Source organism: Vulpes vulpes, chromosome 3 (assembly GCF_048418805.1).
Source record: "Vulpes vulpes isolate BD-2025 chromosome 3, VulVul3, whole genome shotgun sequence".
NCBI classification, from domain to species: Eukaryota; Metazoa; Chordata; class Mammalia; order Carnivora; family Canidae; genus Vulpes; species Vulpes vulpes.
In genome coordinates this window covers 102,797,194-102,816,651 of record NC_132782.1, presented here as the reverse complement: position 1 = coordinate 102,816,651, position 19,458 = coordinate 102,797,194, and the positions used below count along the sequence as shown (strand labels likewise).

Genomic DNA, 19,458 nt, shown 5'->3' with positions numbered 1-19,458 from the left:
GGCGGGGCTGGGTCTGAGGCCGTGATGCTGCAGAGGGTGGCAGGCAGGCTGGGATCTGCTGAAGGGAATGCTTGTCAGCAGGGATTGGCTCCCAGGACACATGCCTCTTCTCCATCCCGTCCAGGGTCCTCGGCTGCCTGAGTCCCCCTCTCTTCCCACCCAGCCCTCATTTTCCCACAGCACACAGCGTCCAGGGAATTGCCCCAGTTTCCCGGGCCACTTGTCAGGTGCCTCTCTACTGCTTTCTGACCTGGGGAGGCCTTGCCCCCTGGCTCTGTCAGGCTTCCCCATAGGAGTCCCCAAAACACAGGGCTAAGTTTATCCCCCAAACCCCTTAATGGTTACCCCCTCACCAGATGGCCACATTGTTGCTGTGTATTAACTCAGGAAACAGGCCTGCGTGGGAGCTGAGGTGGCGAACGCTCTAGAGAAAAGAATCTTTGTTGACACCTCCCTTGGAAACCCCTGCATGCTTGGGAAGTTCTCATGTCTAACTTAAGTCCTGCCTGCTTCAATTTTAGCTTTTCTCTCATCTCTTCATCTCTGTCGTCTTCTTGCTCCAGTCACCCACCCCACTCCCACCCTTGAACTCCCTAAACCTTTCCCAATCCATACCTTTTCTCTCCTCAGCCTGTAAAAATACTCCATTCCCGCCTGGACAGTCCCAGGAGCTGCCTCACTGTGCTTCGTGTTCTGTGGTGGCCCCGCCATCCGTCCCCCTCTCCGCACCAGAGCAAAAGTATGATGCGTGTGGCCGTGCCACAGATTCACAGCATTGACCAAGCCAGTGACAGCAAACGTCTAACAGTATTTCCACTGAAATGAAGCCATAATAGCATCCGTGGGAAAGCAGAGCCGGAGCGAGGAAACCTGCCTCCTGCCTCTGTCTGCTCGGGGTGCATCCGGCCACGGTGGGCCGCCACCTGTTCGGGGGAGGGCGCGGCTGACGCGGAGCACCTGTGTCATTTCAGCATCACCTTCTCCATTCCGGAAGGTTCCTTGGTGGCCGTGGTGGGCCAGGTGGGCTGCGGAAAGTCATCTCTGCTCTCGGCACTCCTGGCGGAGATGGACAAGGTGGAGGGGCATGTGGCTATCAAGGTAGGACGGGGACTGGGCAGGTGAGGGGTAGCTGGCTGGGTGTGGGGGGGCTGCCGGCCTGAGGGGAAGGTCAAGTGCGATCCTGGGTTTTGTTTCCCGACAGCCCCTCGATAGAAGCAAGAGCAGCCAGGACTCCCTCCTCCTCTCTCGTTCTCTGCTCTTCCCCGTGCCCTGCTAGAAGGCAAGAGTTGGCCTCACTAATTTCCTGTCATATTCCAGCCCCGAGAATAGCGCCCAGCAAGTAGTAGGTGCTCCATAAATACCGAGTAAACACATGGGTGCTCCCTGGTCCTCTCCCTCACTCGCTCACCCTCTCCTGGTCTCTGGCCCCCTGTGCATCTCATGGTCTTAGTGGCATGAGTCTTTCTGGCTTGTTCTTTCTGTACATGCATCTCTCTGTATCACTTTTTATAAATGTAGCAAAACGTAAACGTAAAAGTGTTTATTTGTATCTTTTTTTTTTTTTTTTAGAGAATCCTCTTGAAAACTTTTTAAATCCCAAGCATTCCTGGGATTCTTAATATGGGACTAAAAGAAGGACTCACAGTTTTTATTGGTTTTTAAATATACAGAGTACTTTGAACTAAGTTGGAATACTTCTCAGGAGAGAGTTTAAAAGGCTGCTTCACTGACCAGATTAGTCTCATTGGAAGTCAAGAACCCCTTTGTGCATTTAGCTTATGCCCCATGAAGGACCTTGCCTGGTGTAAGAGTCTTCCCTCAAAGTTTTATGGACACCGGCATTTCCTGGAGCGTGGTCTACAGCAAACTCCTCTTGCAGTCGTTTGGAGGGTAGAAAGTTCTGGGCTCCCACGAACTTGGGAGATGCTGCAAACTCCGCATTCCTCCCTCTCGGTGACTTAAAGTAAACATTAATAAAGTAAAGGCTCTGAGAAGTCCCGCAAGGTGAAGAAGACCCATTTAACTTTGGGTCACCCAGTGTGTCCCAGACATATTTGCCCATACTCTTTATTATTTTTTCAACAACTGTTGGCATAATGTCTCTGAAAGTCTCCTCTTGGGAATGCTGGTTTATGTAGTTGTTTTTATTTCAGAGCGAAATCCTTCGTTTATATGAGGCCCTTTAGCCTGGTATGCATTAGTAGAGAAGTACATATTATAATCGTTGGATCTAAACTAATGACATTTAGCTGTTATTTTAAATGTCCCATCACTGCTCTCAAGTGCATGTTTACTAAAATAAGATTAATGACCACTGTGACCTAGGTTGATGGAGAAGACTCTAAACCATCCGCATTGTGTTCTGTTTCATTGATGGGGTTCCCACCACTGCAGTTCTATTGACCTTTCGGGCTGGATGATTTTCTTCTGTGGGGGCTGTGCTGTGCTTCTGTAGAGTGTTCAGCGTTCCTGACCTCCATCCACTAGATGCTGGTAGCGGCCTCCAGTTGGGACAACCGAGAGTTGTCTGGATGTTGTCAGATGTCCCCTGGGGAGCAGAATTGCCCCTGGTCGAGAACTGCCATTTTAAAGTAAAAGTACAAAAAAAGCCTTTAAATACAAAAATAATAGATCTAGAAGTTGAGGTTGCACCCGAGTATTTGGTTCGATGGGTTGACAGATTTCTAACTGGTTATTTTACCGTGCAAAGGCACATGCTAGAAATATTAATTTTCTCCGAATATTTTTTTTTGTCTGAATTACCTGTGGGCCCTCTATTGGGACTTTGTGATGTATTGGTCTCTTTTGAAGTGAGGGCATTAGAGTCAGCAGTTTAGCTTAGTAAATATTTATCTGAGAATGAAGGTTAAATTTGGGACAGCTGGATCCCACTGCCAGCCTCATCTCCCTAGAATTCCCTTATGTAAGAATCTTTACTGGGATACCTGATTGGTTCAGTGGTTGAGCATCTGCCTTCAGCTCAGGGTGTGATCCTGGAGTCCTGGGATCGAGTCCCACATCGGGCTCCTTGTGAGGAGCCTGCTTTGCCCTCTGCCTCTGCCTTCTCTCTGTGTCTCTCATGAGTAAATAAATAAAATCTTTTTTTTAAAAAAAAAAAGCATCTTTACTGGCCCTTCCAGAAAAGCCCACACTCCCCATAAGGACCCCTGGCCTGGTGTGAGCTGGCCCCCCACTCCCCTGCACGTTCCTACCTGTCTTCCCCCTCACACCACGTTCCAGTCGTACTTGCCTTCCTGTTCCTTGGATGTTCTAGGTTCTTCTCATCTCTGGACCTTTGCCTGTGCTGTTCCCTCTGACCAGCTATGCTCTTCCATCCCGTTTGTCACACCCGCTTATCCTCACCTGTTGATCATTACTTAAAACTTTCTTACTAAAATACGTGAAACAGATACCCTCACCCCTAGCCTTATTCTAATGACATTCTTGGCACTTTATCACGTGGAAATGAACACTGAACTTTGGAAATGGACAATTTTTGAAACTGAAGTCTTTGCTTAAATTTCATCAAGGAAATTTACCTGAGAAATCCTTCTGTGATGACCCAAGCTAGGTCTCCCTTTATATATATATGTATACACATATATAATGAATATATATATATATATATATATATATATATATATATATATACACACACACACATATTCATTCATTCATGAGAGACACCTTGAGAAAGAGAGAGATTGAGAAAGGCAGAGACACAGACAGAGGGAGAAGCAGGCTCCCTGCAGGGAGCCCGACATGGGACTCGATCCCGGGTCTCCAGGATCAGGCCCTGGGCTGAATGTGGCGCTAAAGCCCTGAGCAACCTGGGCTGCCCTAGGTCTCCCTTTTTAAAAGACGTCTTGAAGGATGCATATATTTTTCTCTCTTAGCATTTACCATAACTATAATCAAATTATTTTTTTATTTTGTCAGGGATTTCTAACTTTTTTTTAAGATTTTTTTGGGGGGGGGGAGAGAGAAAGAGTACATGAGTAAGGGAGGAGGGCTAGAGGGAGAGGGAGAAGCAGACTTCCTGCTGAGCAGGGAGCCCAACATGGGGCTTGATCCCAGGACCCTGAGATCCTGACCTGAGCCTATGAGCCACCCAGGCACCCCAGGGTCGTCTTTTTCTTGAGATGGAGGAGTTTTAGTGGCTGCTGGAAGCATTCAGTGAATACTTATTAAGCACAGAACTATCATCTGTACCAATTTCCACTCCTGAATTCCTGATATTAGAGTCTGTGACTGACCCAGCATGAGGTCTGATCCTAGCTCTGGCATCTGAGTCTGCCATGACTCAGTTTCCCCTTGCTCGAACAGTGGGTGTGATGAAAGTATCTTGGGAAGTAGGGCTCTCCAGGTGGGTGGGTGGGCTGGCTGCTATCTTGATCACCAAGGCTTGTCTGTCTGTCTGTCTTGCTGCCTTCTAGGGCTCAGTGGCCTACGTCCCCCAGCAGGCCTGGATTCAGAATGATTCTCTCCGAGAAAACATCCTTTTCGGACGCCAGCTACAGGAACGGTATTATAAGGCTGTGATTGAAGCCTGTGCCCTCCTCCCAGATCTGGAAATCCTGCCCAGTGGGGACCGGACAGAGATTGGTGAGAAGGTCAGTATGGCTTCAGCATGGCTCCTATTACTGGTGAGCCAGAAAATCTTCTCCCATTAGTGTGTGTGTGAGTTGATTGTGGGGGGCTGACCCACACTGGGCTCAGCTAGCCAGCTCCACTCCACATGGCAAGCCCACTGTGCTCAGGTCCAGCCTGTGGGGTTGGCTGGGGTCTGCCCCAGACCCCATCTTGTTGGGGCTTAGGCTGAAGGGGCAGTAGCTCTTCTCTGAAGGGGGGGGGAGCTCTCATGGTGGCAGCGGAAGCCCAAGAGAACCCCCCCAAAAAAACCCGAAAAACGAAACCACGTGATGACCCTTAAAGCATATTGTCATTTTCATTTGATTGAACGGAAAGATAAGGGAGCAGCAAGTGCACCCTACCTTTACGGTCACGTGGCAGTAATCATATGACAGAGGGTGCTGTACAGGGGGCAGGGTACCCCTGGAGTCAGAGGTCCACAGTCCCTTTCAAAGTAAGGATAGTAGTAAAAATAACACTAGAGTAGCTAACAGTTACTGAGCATTTACTGTGTGCCAGGCAGTGTCATAAGCATTTTACATGCATTCTGTCCTACAGCAAGGCCATGAGATGGACTTTACTGTCATTTCTATTTCATGGTTAAGGAGGAAGAGGCATAGAGGGGCTGAGTGACTTGCCCTAGCTTTTTCCCACCTCAGGGCCTTTGCATGTGCTTTTTCCTTTGCTCGGCCTGCCCGATGCAACACCCCTGGTGGTTATCTGGTGTATGCGTGGGGAGTACAAATGTTCCACAGCAGCACCAAGGAGCTTTTCCTGCCTCTCTTTAGTTATAAGCCAGTGGCTTCACCAGCTTCTTTCGTTGGTGAGTGATTTCTTTTATCTGAGGGACGTCTACAGCCCCTTGGAAAGAAAAACAACTATTAGCAGGGCTCTTTGGGTTTTCAGTTAGCAGAGGAGCCTGGGCTAGCTGTTGTTTTAACACAAAGTGTCTGTTTCTACCACTTGCGGAGACTCCTAACTGTCCCTGTGTAGGTCCCAGGACCAGACTCTAAAATGAGAGAATATGCTTGGGTCTGGTGTCTGCCCCTCGGCCAGGGGGCAGGCCAGGGAGTTGTGGCCAGGGGGCCCATTCAAAAGAATGTGGCTGCCAGGACCCCAGCTCAGTGCCTGGGGAGGGCAGGCCTCCCTCAGGAGAGACTGGGCACTTAACCAGTGGGCCATCCACTTTGTGGGCAGTCCATCCCTGGCCACATATGGAGATGACAGGCGGTCATCTGTTCCTGGAGGGAGGGCTGGCAGTGCTGCTGTGTGCTCCGTGGAGCACCCCTGTGGGAGTTAGAAATGCGTGCCCTTCCTGCCGGTGAGTGGGGCTGGGTTTCGGCACCCCCAGGGTACAGCCTGCCTCTGCTCTGTGTGCTTTCACAGCGACGGAGAGAGCAGAGCAGCCTCGCAAACGTGTTTGCTGTTACCACCTGTAACAGCAGCAGCCGCAGTAGGATCATCACTGTGCATGCTGCTGCCTTCCTTGAAGCCCCCCATCATTTGCTGCCACCAGCTAGCCTTTGCCCAATATCTGCTCTGTGCCAGGTGTCTGCTCAGCAGCTCACGGGAGGCTCCAGTTTTCTCTTTTGCTTATTTTAGGGTCGAGTGTCCAAGACCCCACGGTGGGCCTTGAACCCAATTCACGCAGATACGACCTCATGCCTTGGCTTCCTGCTCACACGAGAGGAGGCGAGATAGCCACACAGGGTGGCCAGCCTGGGCCTGCGGCATCCAGCCTGGGCCTGCTCCTACCCGTCTGCATGTGTCAAGGCCCCAGGAAACCCACCCTTCTGCTGTGTCTCTTCCCAGGGCGTGAACCTGTCTGGGGGCCAGAAGCAGCGAGTGAGCCTGGCGCGGGCCGTGTACTGTGACTCTGACATCTACCTCTTCGATGATCCCCTATCGGCAGTGGATGCTCACGTGGGAAAACACATATTTGAAAATGTGATTGGCCCCAAGGGGATGCTGAAGAATAAGGTACCTGCCTAACAGGCAGGGCTCGGGTGTCTGGCTGTCCTGCTCTTTGGTTAAGTCAGAATGTGTCCCCTTTGGGAATCCTTCACTTCCCACTTACCAGGATTTTTTTTTTAATTGGACTTTAGAACACTTTTTTTTTTTTTTTTTAAGATTTTATTTATTCATGAGAGACACACAGAGAGAGGCAGAGGCAGAGGGAGAAGCAGATTCCCTGCGGGCATCCCGATGTGGGACTCGATCCCAGATCACGCCCTGAACCAAAGGCAGACGCTCAACCGCTGAGCCACCCAGGCGTCCCTAGAGCATATTTCTAACGCTTCCCTTGGATACCTTCCCAGGACAGCCTTCTTGCTCTTGTCTTTACAGGGGGAAGCCCTTGACACTGATTTGCAGTGCTCTCCCTACTTGGCCAATGGAGGCCCCTCTCTCTGACTTAATTATAGAGGTGGCTTCGCAGAGGGAAATCCCAGCCCCTCTGAATAGGCAGCGCCCCCGTCCCTGCCAAGGTGGCCGTGGGCCTAGCCTTGGGAGCAGGGAAGCTGCCACAGACCGTAATGACAGGAAATGGGTCCTCTCCTCTATATGATGATTATTATTTTTCTGGGATACATGGTGGCTGGGAGGGAGCACTGGTTCTTTTTCTTCTTCTTCTTTTTTTTTTCCTGCTGGAGAAAAGAAGTAACACACATGCCTGTGGGGAAAATATAGGAGATTCAGAAAAACACAAAAAAGAAAATCACAAGCAATTTGCATAGTCTCACCTCAGAGATTTTTCAATTTTTTTCAAGTCTTAACAAAGTTGTTTAATAGGGTTATTCATATTATATATGTGTATACATATATATATGTATGTATGTAGGAGGCATCATGCTATTTTTTTTAAATTAATTTTTGTTGGTGTTCAATTTACCAACATACAGAAAAACACCCAGTGCTCATCCCGTCAAGTGTCCACCTCAGTGCCCTCCTCCCCTTCCACCACCCCTAGTTCGTTTCCCCAAGTTAGGAGTCTTTATGTTCTGTCTCCCTTCCTGATATTTCCCAACATTTCTTTTCCCTTCCTTTATATTCCCTTTCACTATTATTCATATTCCCCAAATGAATGAGAACATACACTGTTTGTCCTTCTCCGATTGACTTATTTCACTCAGCATAATACCCTCCAGTTCCATCCACGTTGAAGCAAATGGTGGGTATTTGTCATTTCTAATTGCTGAGTAATATTCCATTGTATACATAAACCACATCTTCTTTATCCATTCATCTTTCGATGGACACCGAGGCTCCTTCCACAGTTTGGCTATTGTGGACATTGCTGCTAGAAACATCGGGGTGCAGGTGTCCCGGCGTTTCATTGCATCTGAATCTTTGGGGTAAATCCCCAACAGTGCAATTGCTGGGTCGTAGGGCAGGTCTATTTTTAACTCTTTGAGGAACCTCCACACAGTTTTCCAGAGTGGCTGCACCAGTTCACATTCCCACCAACAGTGTAAGAGGGTTCCCTTTTCTCCGCATCCTCTCCAACATTTGTTGTTTCCTGCCTTGTTAATTTTCCCCATTCTCACTGGTGTGAGGTGGTATCTCATTGTGGTTTTGATTTGTATTTCCCTGATGGCAAGTGATGCAGAGCATTTTCTCATGTGCATGTTGGCCATGTCTACATCTTCCTCTGTGAGATTTCTCTTCATGTCTTTTGCCCATTTCATGATTGGATTGTTTGTTTCTTTGGTGTTGAGTTTAATAAGTTCTTTATAGATTTTGGAAACTAGCCCTTTATCTGATATGTCATTTGCAAATATCTTCTCCCATTCTGTAGGTTGTCTTTTAGTTTTGTTGACTGTATCCTTTGCTGTGCAAAAGCTTCTTATCTTGATGAAGTCCCAATAGTTCATTTTTGCTTTTGTTTCTTTTGCCTTTGTGGATGTATCTTGCAAGAAGTTACTGTGGCCGAGTTCAAAGAGGGTGTTGCCTGTGTTCTCTTCTATGATTTTGATGGACTCTTGTCTCACATTTAGATCTCTCATCCATTTTGAGTTTATCTTTGTGTATGGTGAAAGAGAGTGGTCCAGTTTCATTCTTCTGCATGTGGATGTTCAATTTTCCCAGCACCATTTATTGAAGAGACTGTCTTTCTTCCAATGGATAGTCTTTCCTCCTTTATCGAATATTAGATGACCATACATTTCAGGGTCCACTTCTGGGTTCTCTATTCTGTTCCATTGATCTATGTGTCTGTTTTTGTGCCAGTACCACACTGTCCTGATGACCACAGCTTTGTAGTACAACCTGAAATCTGGCATTGTGATGCCCCCAGCTTTGGTTTTCTTTTTTAAAATTCCCCTGGCTATTCGGGGTCTTTTCTGATTCTACACAAATCTTAAAATAATTTGTTCTAACTCTCTGAAGAAAGTCCATGGTATTTTGATAGGGATTGCATTAAACGTATAAATTGCCCTGGGTAACATTGACATTTTTACAATATTAATTTTGCCAATCCATGAGCATGGAATATTTTTCCATCTCTTTGTGTCTTCCTCAATTTCTTTCAGAAGTGTTCTATAGTTTTTAGGGTATAGATCTTTTACCTCTTTGGTTAGGTTTATTCCTAGGTATCTTATGCTTTTGGGTGCAATTGTAAATGGGATTGACTCCTTAATTTCTCTTTCTTCAGTCTCATTGTTAGTGTATAGAAATGCCGTTGATTTCTGGGCATTGATTTTGTATCCTGCCACGCTACCAAATTGCTGTATGAGTTCTAGCAATCTTGGGGTGGAGGCTTTTGGGTTTTCTATGTAGAGTATCATGTCGGCGAAGAGGGAGAGTTTGACTTCTTCTTTGCCAATTTGAATGCCTTTAATGTCTTTTTGTTGTCTGATTGCTGAGGCTAGGACTTCCAGAACTATGTTGAACAGCAGTGGTGAGAGTGGACATCCCTGTCTTGTTCCTGATCTTAGGGGAAAGGCTCCCAGTGCTTCCCCATTGAGAATGATATTTGCTGTGGGCTTTTCGTAAATGGCTTTTAAGATGTCGAGGAAAGTTCCCTCTATCCCAACACTCTGAAGGGTTTTGATCAGGAATGGATGCTGTATTTTGTCAAATGCTTTCTCTGCATCTAATGAGAGTATCATATGGTTCTTGGTTTTTCTCTTGCTGATATGATGAATCACATTGATGGTTTTACGAGTGTTGAACCAGCCTTGTGTCCCGGGGATAAATCCTACTTGGTCATGGTGAATAATTTTCTTAATGTGTTGTTGGATCCTATTGGCTAGTATCTTGTTGAGAATTTTTGCATCCATGTTCATCAGGGATATTGGTCTGTAATTCTCCTTTTTGGTGGGGTCTTTGTCTGGTTTCGGAATTAAGGTGATGCTGGCCTCATAGAACGAATTTGGAAGTACTCCATCTCTTTCTATCTTTCCAAACAGCTTTAGTAGAATAGGCATGATTTCTTCTTTAAACGTTTGATAGAATTCCCCTGGGAAGCCATCTGGCCCTGGACTCTTGTGTCTTGGGAGGTTTTTGATGACTGCTTCAATTTCCTCCCGGGTTATTGGCCTGTTCAGGTTTTCTATTTCTTCCTGCTCCAGTTTTGGTAGTTTGTGGCTTTCCAGGAAAACGTCCATTTCTTCTAGATTTCCTAATTTATTGGCGTACAGCTGTTCATAATATGTTTTTAAAATCGTTTGTATTTCCTTGGTGTTGGTAGTGATCTCTCCTTTCTCATTCATGATTTTATTAATTTGAGTCTTCTCTCTCTTCTTTTTAATAAGGTTGGCTAATGGTTTATCTATCTTATTAATTGTTTCAGCGAACCAACTCCTGGTTCTGTTGATCTGTTCCACAGTTCTTTTGGTCTCGATATCATTGAGTTCTGCTCGAATTTTAATTAACTGTCTTCTTCTGCTGGGGGTGGGGTCTATTTGTTGCTTTTTCTCTAGTTCCTTTATGTGTAAGGTGAGCTTTTGAATTTGAGATCTTTCCAGTTTTTGAATGGATGCTTGTATTACGATGTATTTCCCCCTCAGGACTGCTTTTGCTGCATCCCAAAGATTTTGAACGGTTTTATCTTCATTCTCATTAGTTTCCATGAATCTTTTTAATTCTTCCTTAATTTCCTGGTTGACCTTTTCATCTTTTAGCAGGATGGTCCTTAACCTCCACGTGTTTGTGGTCCTTCCAAACTTCTTGTTGTGATTAAGTTCTAATTTCAAGGCATTATGGTCTGAGAATATACAGGAGACTATCCCGATCTTTTGGTATCGGTTCAGACCTGATTTGTGACCCAGTATGTGGTCTATTCTGGAGAAAGTTCCATGTGCACTTGAGAAGAATGTGTATTCAGTTGAGTTTGGATGTAAAGTTCTGTAGATATCTGTGAAATCCATCTGGTCCAGTGTATCATTTAAAGCTCTCGTTTCTTTGGAGATGTTGTGCTTAGAAGACCTATCTAGTATAGAGAGAGCTAGATTGAAGTCACCAAGTATAAGTGTATTATTATCAAAGTATTTCTTCAGTTTGGTTATTAATTGGTTTAAATATTTGGCAGCTCCCATATTCGGGGCATATATATTGAGGATTGTTAAGTCCTCTTGTTGGATAGATCCTTTGAGTATGAGATAGTGTCCCTCTTCATCTCTCACTATAGTCTTTGGGGTAAATTTTAATTAATCTGATATAAGGATGGCAACCCCTGCTTTCTTTTGAGGACCATTTGAATGGTAAATGGTTCTCCAACCTTTTATTTTCAGGTTGTAGGTGTCCTTCTGTCTAAAATGAGTCTCTTGTAGACAGCAAATAGATGGGTCCTGCTTTTTTATCCAGTCTGAAACCCTGCGCCTTTTGATGGGGTCATTAAGCCCATTCACGTTCAGAGTTACTATTGATAGATATGAGTTTAGTGTCATCATATCTATTCAGTCCTTGTTTTTGTGGATTGTTCCACTGAACTTCTTCTTAAAGGGGAATTTTAAGAGTCCCCCTTAAAATTTCTTGCAGAGCTGGTTTGGAGGTTACATATTCTTTCAGTTCCTGCCTGTCTTGGAAGCTCTTTATCTCTCCTTCCATTTTGAATGAAAGCCTTGCTGGATAAAGTATTCTGGGTTGCATGTTCTTTTCATTTAGGACCCTGAATATATCCTGCCAGTCCTATCTGGCCTGCCAGGTCTCTGTGGAGAGGTCTGCTGTTACCCTAATATTCCTCCCCATAAAAGTCAGGGACTTTTTTTCTCTTGCTGCTTTAAGGATCTTCTCTTTATCTTTGGAATTTGCAAGCTTCACTATTAAATGTCGAGGTGTTGAACGGTTCTTATTGATTTTAGGGGGGGATCTCTCTATTTCCTGGATCTGAATGCCTGTTTCCCTTCCCAGATTAGGAAAGTTTTCAGCTAGGATTTGTTCAAATACATATTCTGGCCCTCTGTCCCTTTCCGTGCCCTCGGGAACCCCAATTAAACGTAGGTGTTTCTTCCTCAGGCTGTCATTTATTTCCCTTAATCTATCTTCATGATCTTTTAATTGCTTGTCTCTTTTTTCCTCAGTTTCCCTCTTTGCCATCAACTTGTCTTCTATGTCACTCACTCGTTCTTCCACCTTGTTAACCCTCGTCGTTAGGACTTCTAGCTTGGATTGCATCTCATTCAATTGATTTTTAATTTCTGCCTGATTGGATCTAAATTCTGCAGTCATGAAGTCTCTTGAGTCCTTTATGGTTTTTTCTAGAGCCACCAGTAGCTGTAAAATAGTGCTTCTGAATTGGCTTTCTGACATTGAATTGTAATCCAGATTCTGTAACTCTGTGGGAGAGAGGACTGTTTCTGATTCTTTTTTTTGAGGTGAGGGTTTCCTTCTAGTCATTTTGCTCAGTGCAGAGTGGCCAAAAACAAGTTGTATTGGGAAAAGGAGAAAGAGAGAGAAGGAAAGAAAAGAGAAAAAGAAAGAAAGGAGAAAAAAGAAAAAAAAAGGGTGGGGTGGGGTGGGGGCAGCAATCAGAAATCAAGAAGAAAGAAAGAAAAAAAAAGCACAAAACAAAACAAAAACAAAAACAAACCAAAAAAAAAAAACAAAAACAAAAAAAAACAAAAAAAACCACGGTGGAGTATCTTCCGATTCTGTACACTTTAAGTCCCTTGACTTCCCCTGGAACTGGTCCGTCTCCTTGGTCTTCTGGGGGAGGGGCCTGCTGTGCTGATTCTCAGGTGTTAGCACTTGGGGGAGCTGCTCTACCCCTGCCTGGTGCAGGGCTCAGTGGGGGTTGTTCACCCCGTGAGGCCCCGGGAGGAAGCCACAGTGGCGGGGGCAGCTCTGGAGCCCTGGATTCTGGTCCCGCAGTACCTCCGGGGCTCTCCGTCTGCAGGGCCTCGGGGCTCCCGGGCGGGGCCGCTGATCTGCTCAGCTCGGGGCAGGAGCGTCCTTGCTGTCCTGGGCCCTCCCGGCCTCTGCCTGTCCCGGGGGAGGCCGGATCCTGGGCTGTGTCCCGGCGCCCTGTGCTCTGGCGCCTGCGCTGTTGGATTCGCGCTCCCGCCCCGCAGCCCCCTCCGCGGAGCCGCCGCCCGAGCCCCTCCGAGCTGCTCCGGGTCCCGCCGTGCGCGCTGCAGCCCTTAGGGAGCTCGGCGCACTCTCCCGGGGAGCAGGTGCCTGTTAGTGTCCCAGGGAGCCCGAGGGCATCCCCGCCCTCCTGGGTCCTGCTCTAACTCCCTGCGGGCCCCTTTCCGCGGGGAAGGTTGGTGCAGCTCCTGCTCCTCCGGGACGGGGCTCTCCTGTCCTGGGGACACTCGCCCCGGCCTCAGCCCGGCTCCTCGCGGGGCCCCCCCCTTGGAGACCTTTTGTGTCTTTATTTCTTTTTCCCTCTTCCTACCTTGATAGAGGCGGGAACTCTTCTCACTGTGGCGTTCCAGCTGGTCTCTCTTTAAATCTCAGGCCGAATTCGTAGATTTTCAGGATGACTGGATGGTTACCTAGGTAATTTGTTGAGGACAGGTGACCTGGAGACCCTACTCCGCCGCCATCTTGCCCCTCCCCCCCGGCATCATGCTATTTAACTTACTGTAAGCATTCCCATACACAACAAAAATCTTTTTTTTTTTAAAGAAATTTTGGTTACTAGTGGCACCTGGGCGGCTCAGCAGTTGAGCGTCTGCCTTTGGCTCAGGTCATGATCCCAGGGTTCTGGGCTCGAGCCCCACATCAGGCTCCTTGCTCAGCAGGGAGCCTGTTTCTCCCTCTGCCACCCACTCACCCTGCTTGTGGCCCTCCCTTCTGCACCCTAGTTCTTTTTTTTTTTTAATTGGAGTTCCGTTTGCCAACATATAGCATAACACCCAGTGCTCATCCCATCAAGTGGCCCCCTCAGTGCCTGTCACCCAGTCACCCCCACCCCCCGCCCTCCTCCCCTTCCACCACCCCTAGTTCGTTTCCCAGAGTTAGGAGTCTTCATGTTCTGTCTCTCTCTCTGGTATTTCCCACTTATTTCCTCTCCTTTCCCCTTTATTCCCTTTCACTATTATCTATATTCCCCAAATGAATGAGAACGTATAATGTTTGTCCTTCTCCGACTGACTTACTTTACTCAGTGTAATACCCTCCAGTTCCATCCACGTCGAAGCAAATGGTGGGTATTTGTCATTTCTAATGGCTGAGGAATATTCCATTGTATACATAAACCACATCTCCTTCATCCATTCATCTTTCTATGGACACCGAGGCTCCTTCCACAGTGTGGCTATTGTGGACATCGCTGCTCTAAACATCAGGGTGCAGGTGTCCTGGCATTTCACTGCATCTGTATCTTTGGGGTAAATCCCCAGCATGCACCCTGGTTCTTGTCTCGGGAGCAAGGGGCCAGCAGTCTGGCTTGATGCTTGTTTTTGTATCACCCTTGAGCTAAGAAAGATCTGCATTTTTAAGTGACTGGGAAAAAATCCAAAGAAAAATAGTACTTTGAGGCCTACAGAAATGAGAATTGCATTGAATTTCAATGCCAGTGTCTATGCATAAATAAAGCTTTTTTTTTTTTTTAATCTTCTGTCTTGCGTATGGCCACCTTCCCACTGCAGCAGTGTAGCCAGTAGTTGCCATAGCGACCAGAGGATCCAGAAAACCGAAAATATTTACTGTTTCGCCCTTTAAGAAAAAGTTTGCCAACTCAGGCAGCGTGATGAATGTCCTTCCCAACCCTGACTTAGTTGGATAAAATATATATACACGTATGAATTTCATAGTGGTTTTTTGGGAGTGGGCGAGGGGGAGTTACTTTAAAGAATTAAGCCATTGCATACGAATTGTTTTGTATCTGGTTCATTCTTTGAGTCATCCACACCGCCTACCCCTCATCCTTCAGATTGTTGTTCGCAAATCAGCTTCCCCATCACCCTTGTTAAAGTCACAGCCCCCTACCCTCCGCCTGTCCCCTTGGAACCAAAATGACAGAAATGTTGCACAGAGCCTTTGGTCATGTGACATCCAGCGTGCACCGTGTTGTACTTCTGTTGGTCCTTTGTCCCCGACTGTGGAGTGTGGAGCAGGGACCTGTTTTTCTCCCCAGTGCCCCCCAGTTCCTGGTTCCAGTGTGGAATGAAGGCACCCACAGATGGGGGCATCCCAGGCACTCAGACTTGAGCTCGGCTGGCTAGGTGTCAGGGCATTTCCTGTGTCACCCGGGCCCTGACCCGCTGGTCCCCTAGGTGTCAGGGCATTTCCTGTGTCACCCGGGCACTGACCCGCTGGTCCCCACTCTGCCCACAGACGCGGCTCCTGGTCACGCACAGCATCAGCTACCTGCCCCAGGTGGATGTCATCATCGTCATGACTGGTGGCAAGATCTCGGAGATGGGCTCCTACCAGGAGCTGCTGGCCCGGGATGGAGCCTTCGCCGAGTTCCTTCGCACGTACGCCAGCGGTGATCAGGAGCAGGCCGAGCAGGATGACGGTAGGGTCCCCGGGGTGCCTTGTCTGCCTCCCCGTTCCCCACTGCCTCCCGGAGGTCCTCCCGGCTCCCCTCCAGCACAGCTCATCAGTGCTGGGCCAGCCCCTTCGCAAACCTCATGGAGGGACCGTCCTAAGGCTCACAGGACTGACTTGAGAGGGGGTCCCAGCACTTTAGGCCGGTGGGGTGGGGGGAGACCTGGGCCCAGATCCTCATACTTGGCTGCGAGGTGGCTTTGGGCCTGCTGAGCTTCAGGGTTCTCGTGGCAGGAACAGGGACAGTGATAATTATAGTCCTCCTGCCTCTCAAGAGGCGGTGGGAAGTGGTGACATATGTGGCATAATCCAGAACAGATGCTAGGGTCATGGGGGACACACAGTGGCTGAGGGTGCAGGCTGGCAGTTGGCGAGACCTGGGTTCAAGTTCCACCGCTCCTCTTACCAGGGTCCTCCAAACCCTTCTGAGCCCCAGTCTCCTCGCTGATCAAGCAACATAATAACAACTTTCTGGCTTTTGGTGGAGATTTAATGTGCCGAATTCCACAGAGCCTTGGGCATGGTGCCTGGCACAGAGTGTTTGATACAGGACAACTGCTGTCATTCCTTCCCTGGGAAGAGTGCCCATCATTTACCCCCCGTGCACTTGGCACCTGCCAGGTCATTGCAGACCTGCCCACTTCCCAGCTACCATACGCCGCGTGTTCTCGCGGGCTGGGGCTCAGAGCTGCGGCCTCGCCCTGTCCTCACTGGAAGGCTTCTGTGGCTGCGGGGAGACTTCTAAGAATCTTTCCTTGCTTCTCAGTTGGCTTAAAATTCACAGGATTGGTTTGCAACCTCCAGGCTGCCCTGTGTTTCCATCAGTTAGACTGGAGTCTCAAAGGCTCCTCTGCTCCCCTTTCTTCTTGGAGCTCTGACCCCACAGCGATGGAAGTGGTCATCTGACACGTTTGCTACTTAGCTTTCAGCTGTTGTTGAGAGGTCACCTGTCCTGCCCTGACCCCCCCCCCCAGCCCCCCACCCCCTGCCTCCAAGAGCTAATTACAGACTAGCCAAGCCTCGGGAGCATGTTCCCTGTGTACCTCATCCCCAGACCAGTTGGGCCCTTTGCCCGGCTGCAGTTGTCCTGGAAGTGTCCGTGATGTGCCGCTAAGACACAGCTAGTGTTTGCTGCGGGCCTACCAGGGCTCCTGTTCTCTGCAGGAGTGGTCACATTGACTCCTAACGACGACTCATGAAGGAGTAGAATTGTTATTCCCAGTGCCCTGGTGAGGAAGCTGAGGCTCAGGGAAGCTTGTCGCTTTGTCTGCCAGGGACAGCCAGGTTCCTGTCTCTGTGAATGGGGCTGCTCCCTAAGAGCTATTCACTGTTTATCACTATAGTCATTCAGCAGATTTTATTGAGCATCTACTATGTGTTAAAGGCTTGTGTTAGTTCCCTAGAGCTGCTGTGACCAAGTGCCACAGCCTGGGTGGCTCCCACAACAGAAATGTGATCCCTCATAGTTCTGGAGGCTGGAAGCCCAACACCAGGGTGTGGGCAGGATTGGTTCTTGCTGCCAGTCTGTTCCACGCCCCTCGCCTGGCTTCTGCTGGTCTGCCGGCAGTTTGGCCTTCGCTGGCCTGTAGAAGCATCACCCCAATATCTGCCTTCATCTTCACACAGTGTTCCCTTGTGTGTGTCTGTCTCTGAATTTCCCCTTTTTATAATGACACCAGTTACATGGGACTAGGGCCCGCCCTCATGACCTCATCCTAAGTAATTACATCTGCGCATAAACTGTCTCCAAATAGAGTCGCTTTCTGAGGCACTGGGGACTTAGGCCTACAGTGTCTGGATTTGGCACGGGGGTACAATTCAGCCCACAACAGTTTCGGGGAGACACAATTGGACAACATCTAGACAAAGCCCTGCCCTCACGGAGCTTAGAATCTGTTGAGAGAGAAGGACAGAAACAAATCAAGAAATAACTGATTTCATAGAGCATTAAGTGCTATGAAAGAAGAAAGATGCAGGATGATGAGCTGGGGAGTGATGGGGGTGGCACCCGGCAACCCAGGGAGTGGTCAGAGACGCCCTTTTCGAGGAAGTGACGGTGACATGGAAAGGAGCCAGCAAGGAGAAGATCTGGGGATCAGTGTTCTGATGCAGGGAACCGTGTTCTGACAGAGAGAACAGCAAGTGCACAGGCCTCTGGCCTGGCGTGAGGTCAGTTTGTTGAAGGAACGAAAAGGAGGCCAGTGTGGCCAGACCACGGTGGGCAAGGAGCAGCGGTGGGAGATGGGCCTTCATGGGGTGGGGGGGTTGGTCTCCATGCAGCGGGAAGCCGCTGAATGTCAGATAAGGGGGAGCAGCTTGTCCAAGGACACGCAGCTGCCTCTGGCAGGGCCGGGCCGTCCCGTCTGGCCTCTGAACTTCAGGCCTCCTTCGTGGTCTGCCCAGGGTGGGGGCTCATTCATCCCTCCGTTCAGGTTTGCCGCAGGGGGTTCCTAGTGGTTTACAGTAAGTGCTTTATTGAGATAGAATTCACGCAACATACGGTTCGCTCACTCAAGGTGTACAGTCTGGTGATTTGGAATGTTCCGGGTTGAGCAGCCATCCGCAGAATGGCCTTCAGAACGTTCCCGTCGCCCCTGCAGAAGACCTCCTTGCTGTTAGCAATCACTGCGCATTTTCTTCCGGCTGCCCAGGTCCTAGGCACGCACGCTGTCTTTCTGCCTCTTGAACCATCTGTTCTGGACATTTCACACAAATGGAATCTGCGTGGTCCCCTGTGCCCGGCTTCTTTCACTTCGTGTGATGTTTTCATGGCTCACCCGTGCGGTAGCAGGTGTCCGTGCTTCGTGTCGTTCTGCTGGGCAATAGCACGCCGTATTTTGTTTGTTCATTCATCAGTTGACGACGGTCCAGGCTGCCCCATGTTTTGTCTGGTGTAAGTTGTGCTGCTGTGAACGCTAGTGGTTTTAGAAGAAAGGTGTTTGCCTTTTGCCGACGAGAGGCGAGAAACTCCTTTAGCTGTTCATTCCTGACCGGGAAGGAGTTTCTGCATATCCATGCTCTCGTGGTTGGAAAGTTCTGCCTTTAAGTCTAGCCTGCGTCCCTCCTGCTGAGGCTGCTGAGTCGTCACCTTCTGGTTGTCAAGCCAAGGTGACATGCTGGGTGAGGGTGCAGCCTCACGATCGCCGCCGCGTCTCGCAGACCGGCCTCAGTCAGGTGAAAACGACCCCGTGCGCTTTCCCGAGTGACACGTGTGCATTCAGCTGAATCCTTTCCCCGGGACGAGGTCTCTCTCCTTCCTCTCCAGGTGCACAGGGAGTGTCCTTAAACCCTGTTGACCGCAGATGGTTTTTCCCCCTTCCCTTCCTCCGCCGCTGCCAGCAGATCCAAAGCAGTGGATACAGAGCAGAATGCTGCCAGTTTCTTTCTTTCTTTCTTTTTTTTTTTCCTTTTCTTTTTTCCTTCGGCCACGTCAGCACTTAATTTGGCCATGAAAATGCCAGCTGCCAGCCTCGTGCTGCTGTGGGGTCATTTTCCCGATCCAGCCATGCAGCCTCACGTACACAGGTGCTCAGCCTGTGGGTCTGAACTCAGACTGGGCACCCCATTCTCTTTCCACCTCTCCCGGGGGTGCCGGGGGGGCTCGGTGATACAGCCTGGCATCAGGGCCCATTCTTGCTCAACTGTAGCCAACTCCCAAGAGCCAGTGACCTTGGATTTGTTTGAACCACATTTTTGGCTTCTCCTGAAGGGAAACTTTTTTTTTTCCCTCCCTGTTGGATGAATCAGGTCTTTTTTAGAACACCCAGGCTGAAGGGGAGGAGTGCTTGGTCTGGGGGCGATTCTTTTCCACTGGGGTAGAAAAGAGCACATGTACCAGAAACTAGGCTTAGGACGGGGAGACACCGACCCCTCCCCAGGGGTACTTAC

The 19,458-nt window shown here is 48.7% G+C and overlaps 1 protein-coding gene across 2 annotated transcripts in view; it reads left to right on the top strand.

Moving 5' to 3' along the window:
- The window catches only part of ABCC1 (ATP binding cassette subfamily C member 1 (ABCC1 blood group)), a 141,811-nt gene that overhangs the window by 92,330 nt on the left and 30,023 nt on the right, over positions 1-19,458 (top strand). For both annotated transcript variants that reach the window (XM_072753779.1, XM_072753778.1), the window contains exons 16-19: positions 972-1,098; positions 4,437-4,613; positions 6,445-6,612; positions 15,355-15,538. In XM_072753779.1, coding sequence (XP_072609880.1) covers positions 972-1,098; positions 4,437-4,613; positions 6,445-6,612; positions 15,355-15,538 — 656 coding nt within the window. The remainder of the gene's footprint in view (positions 1-971; positions 1,099-4,436; positions 4,614-6,444; positions 6,613-15,354; positions 15,539-19,458) is intronic.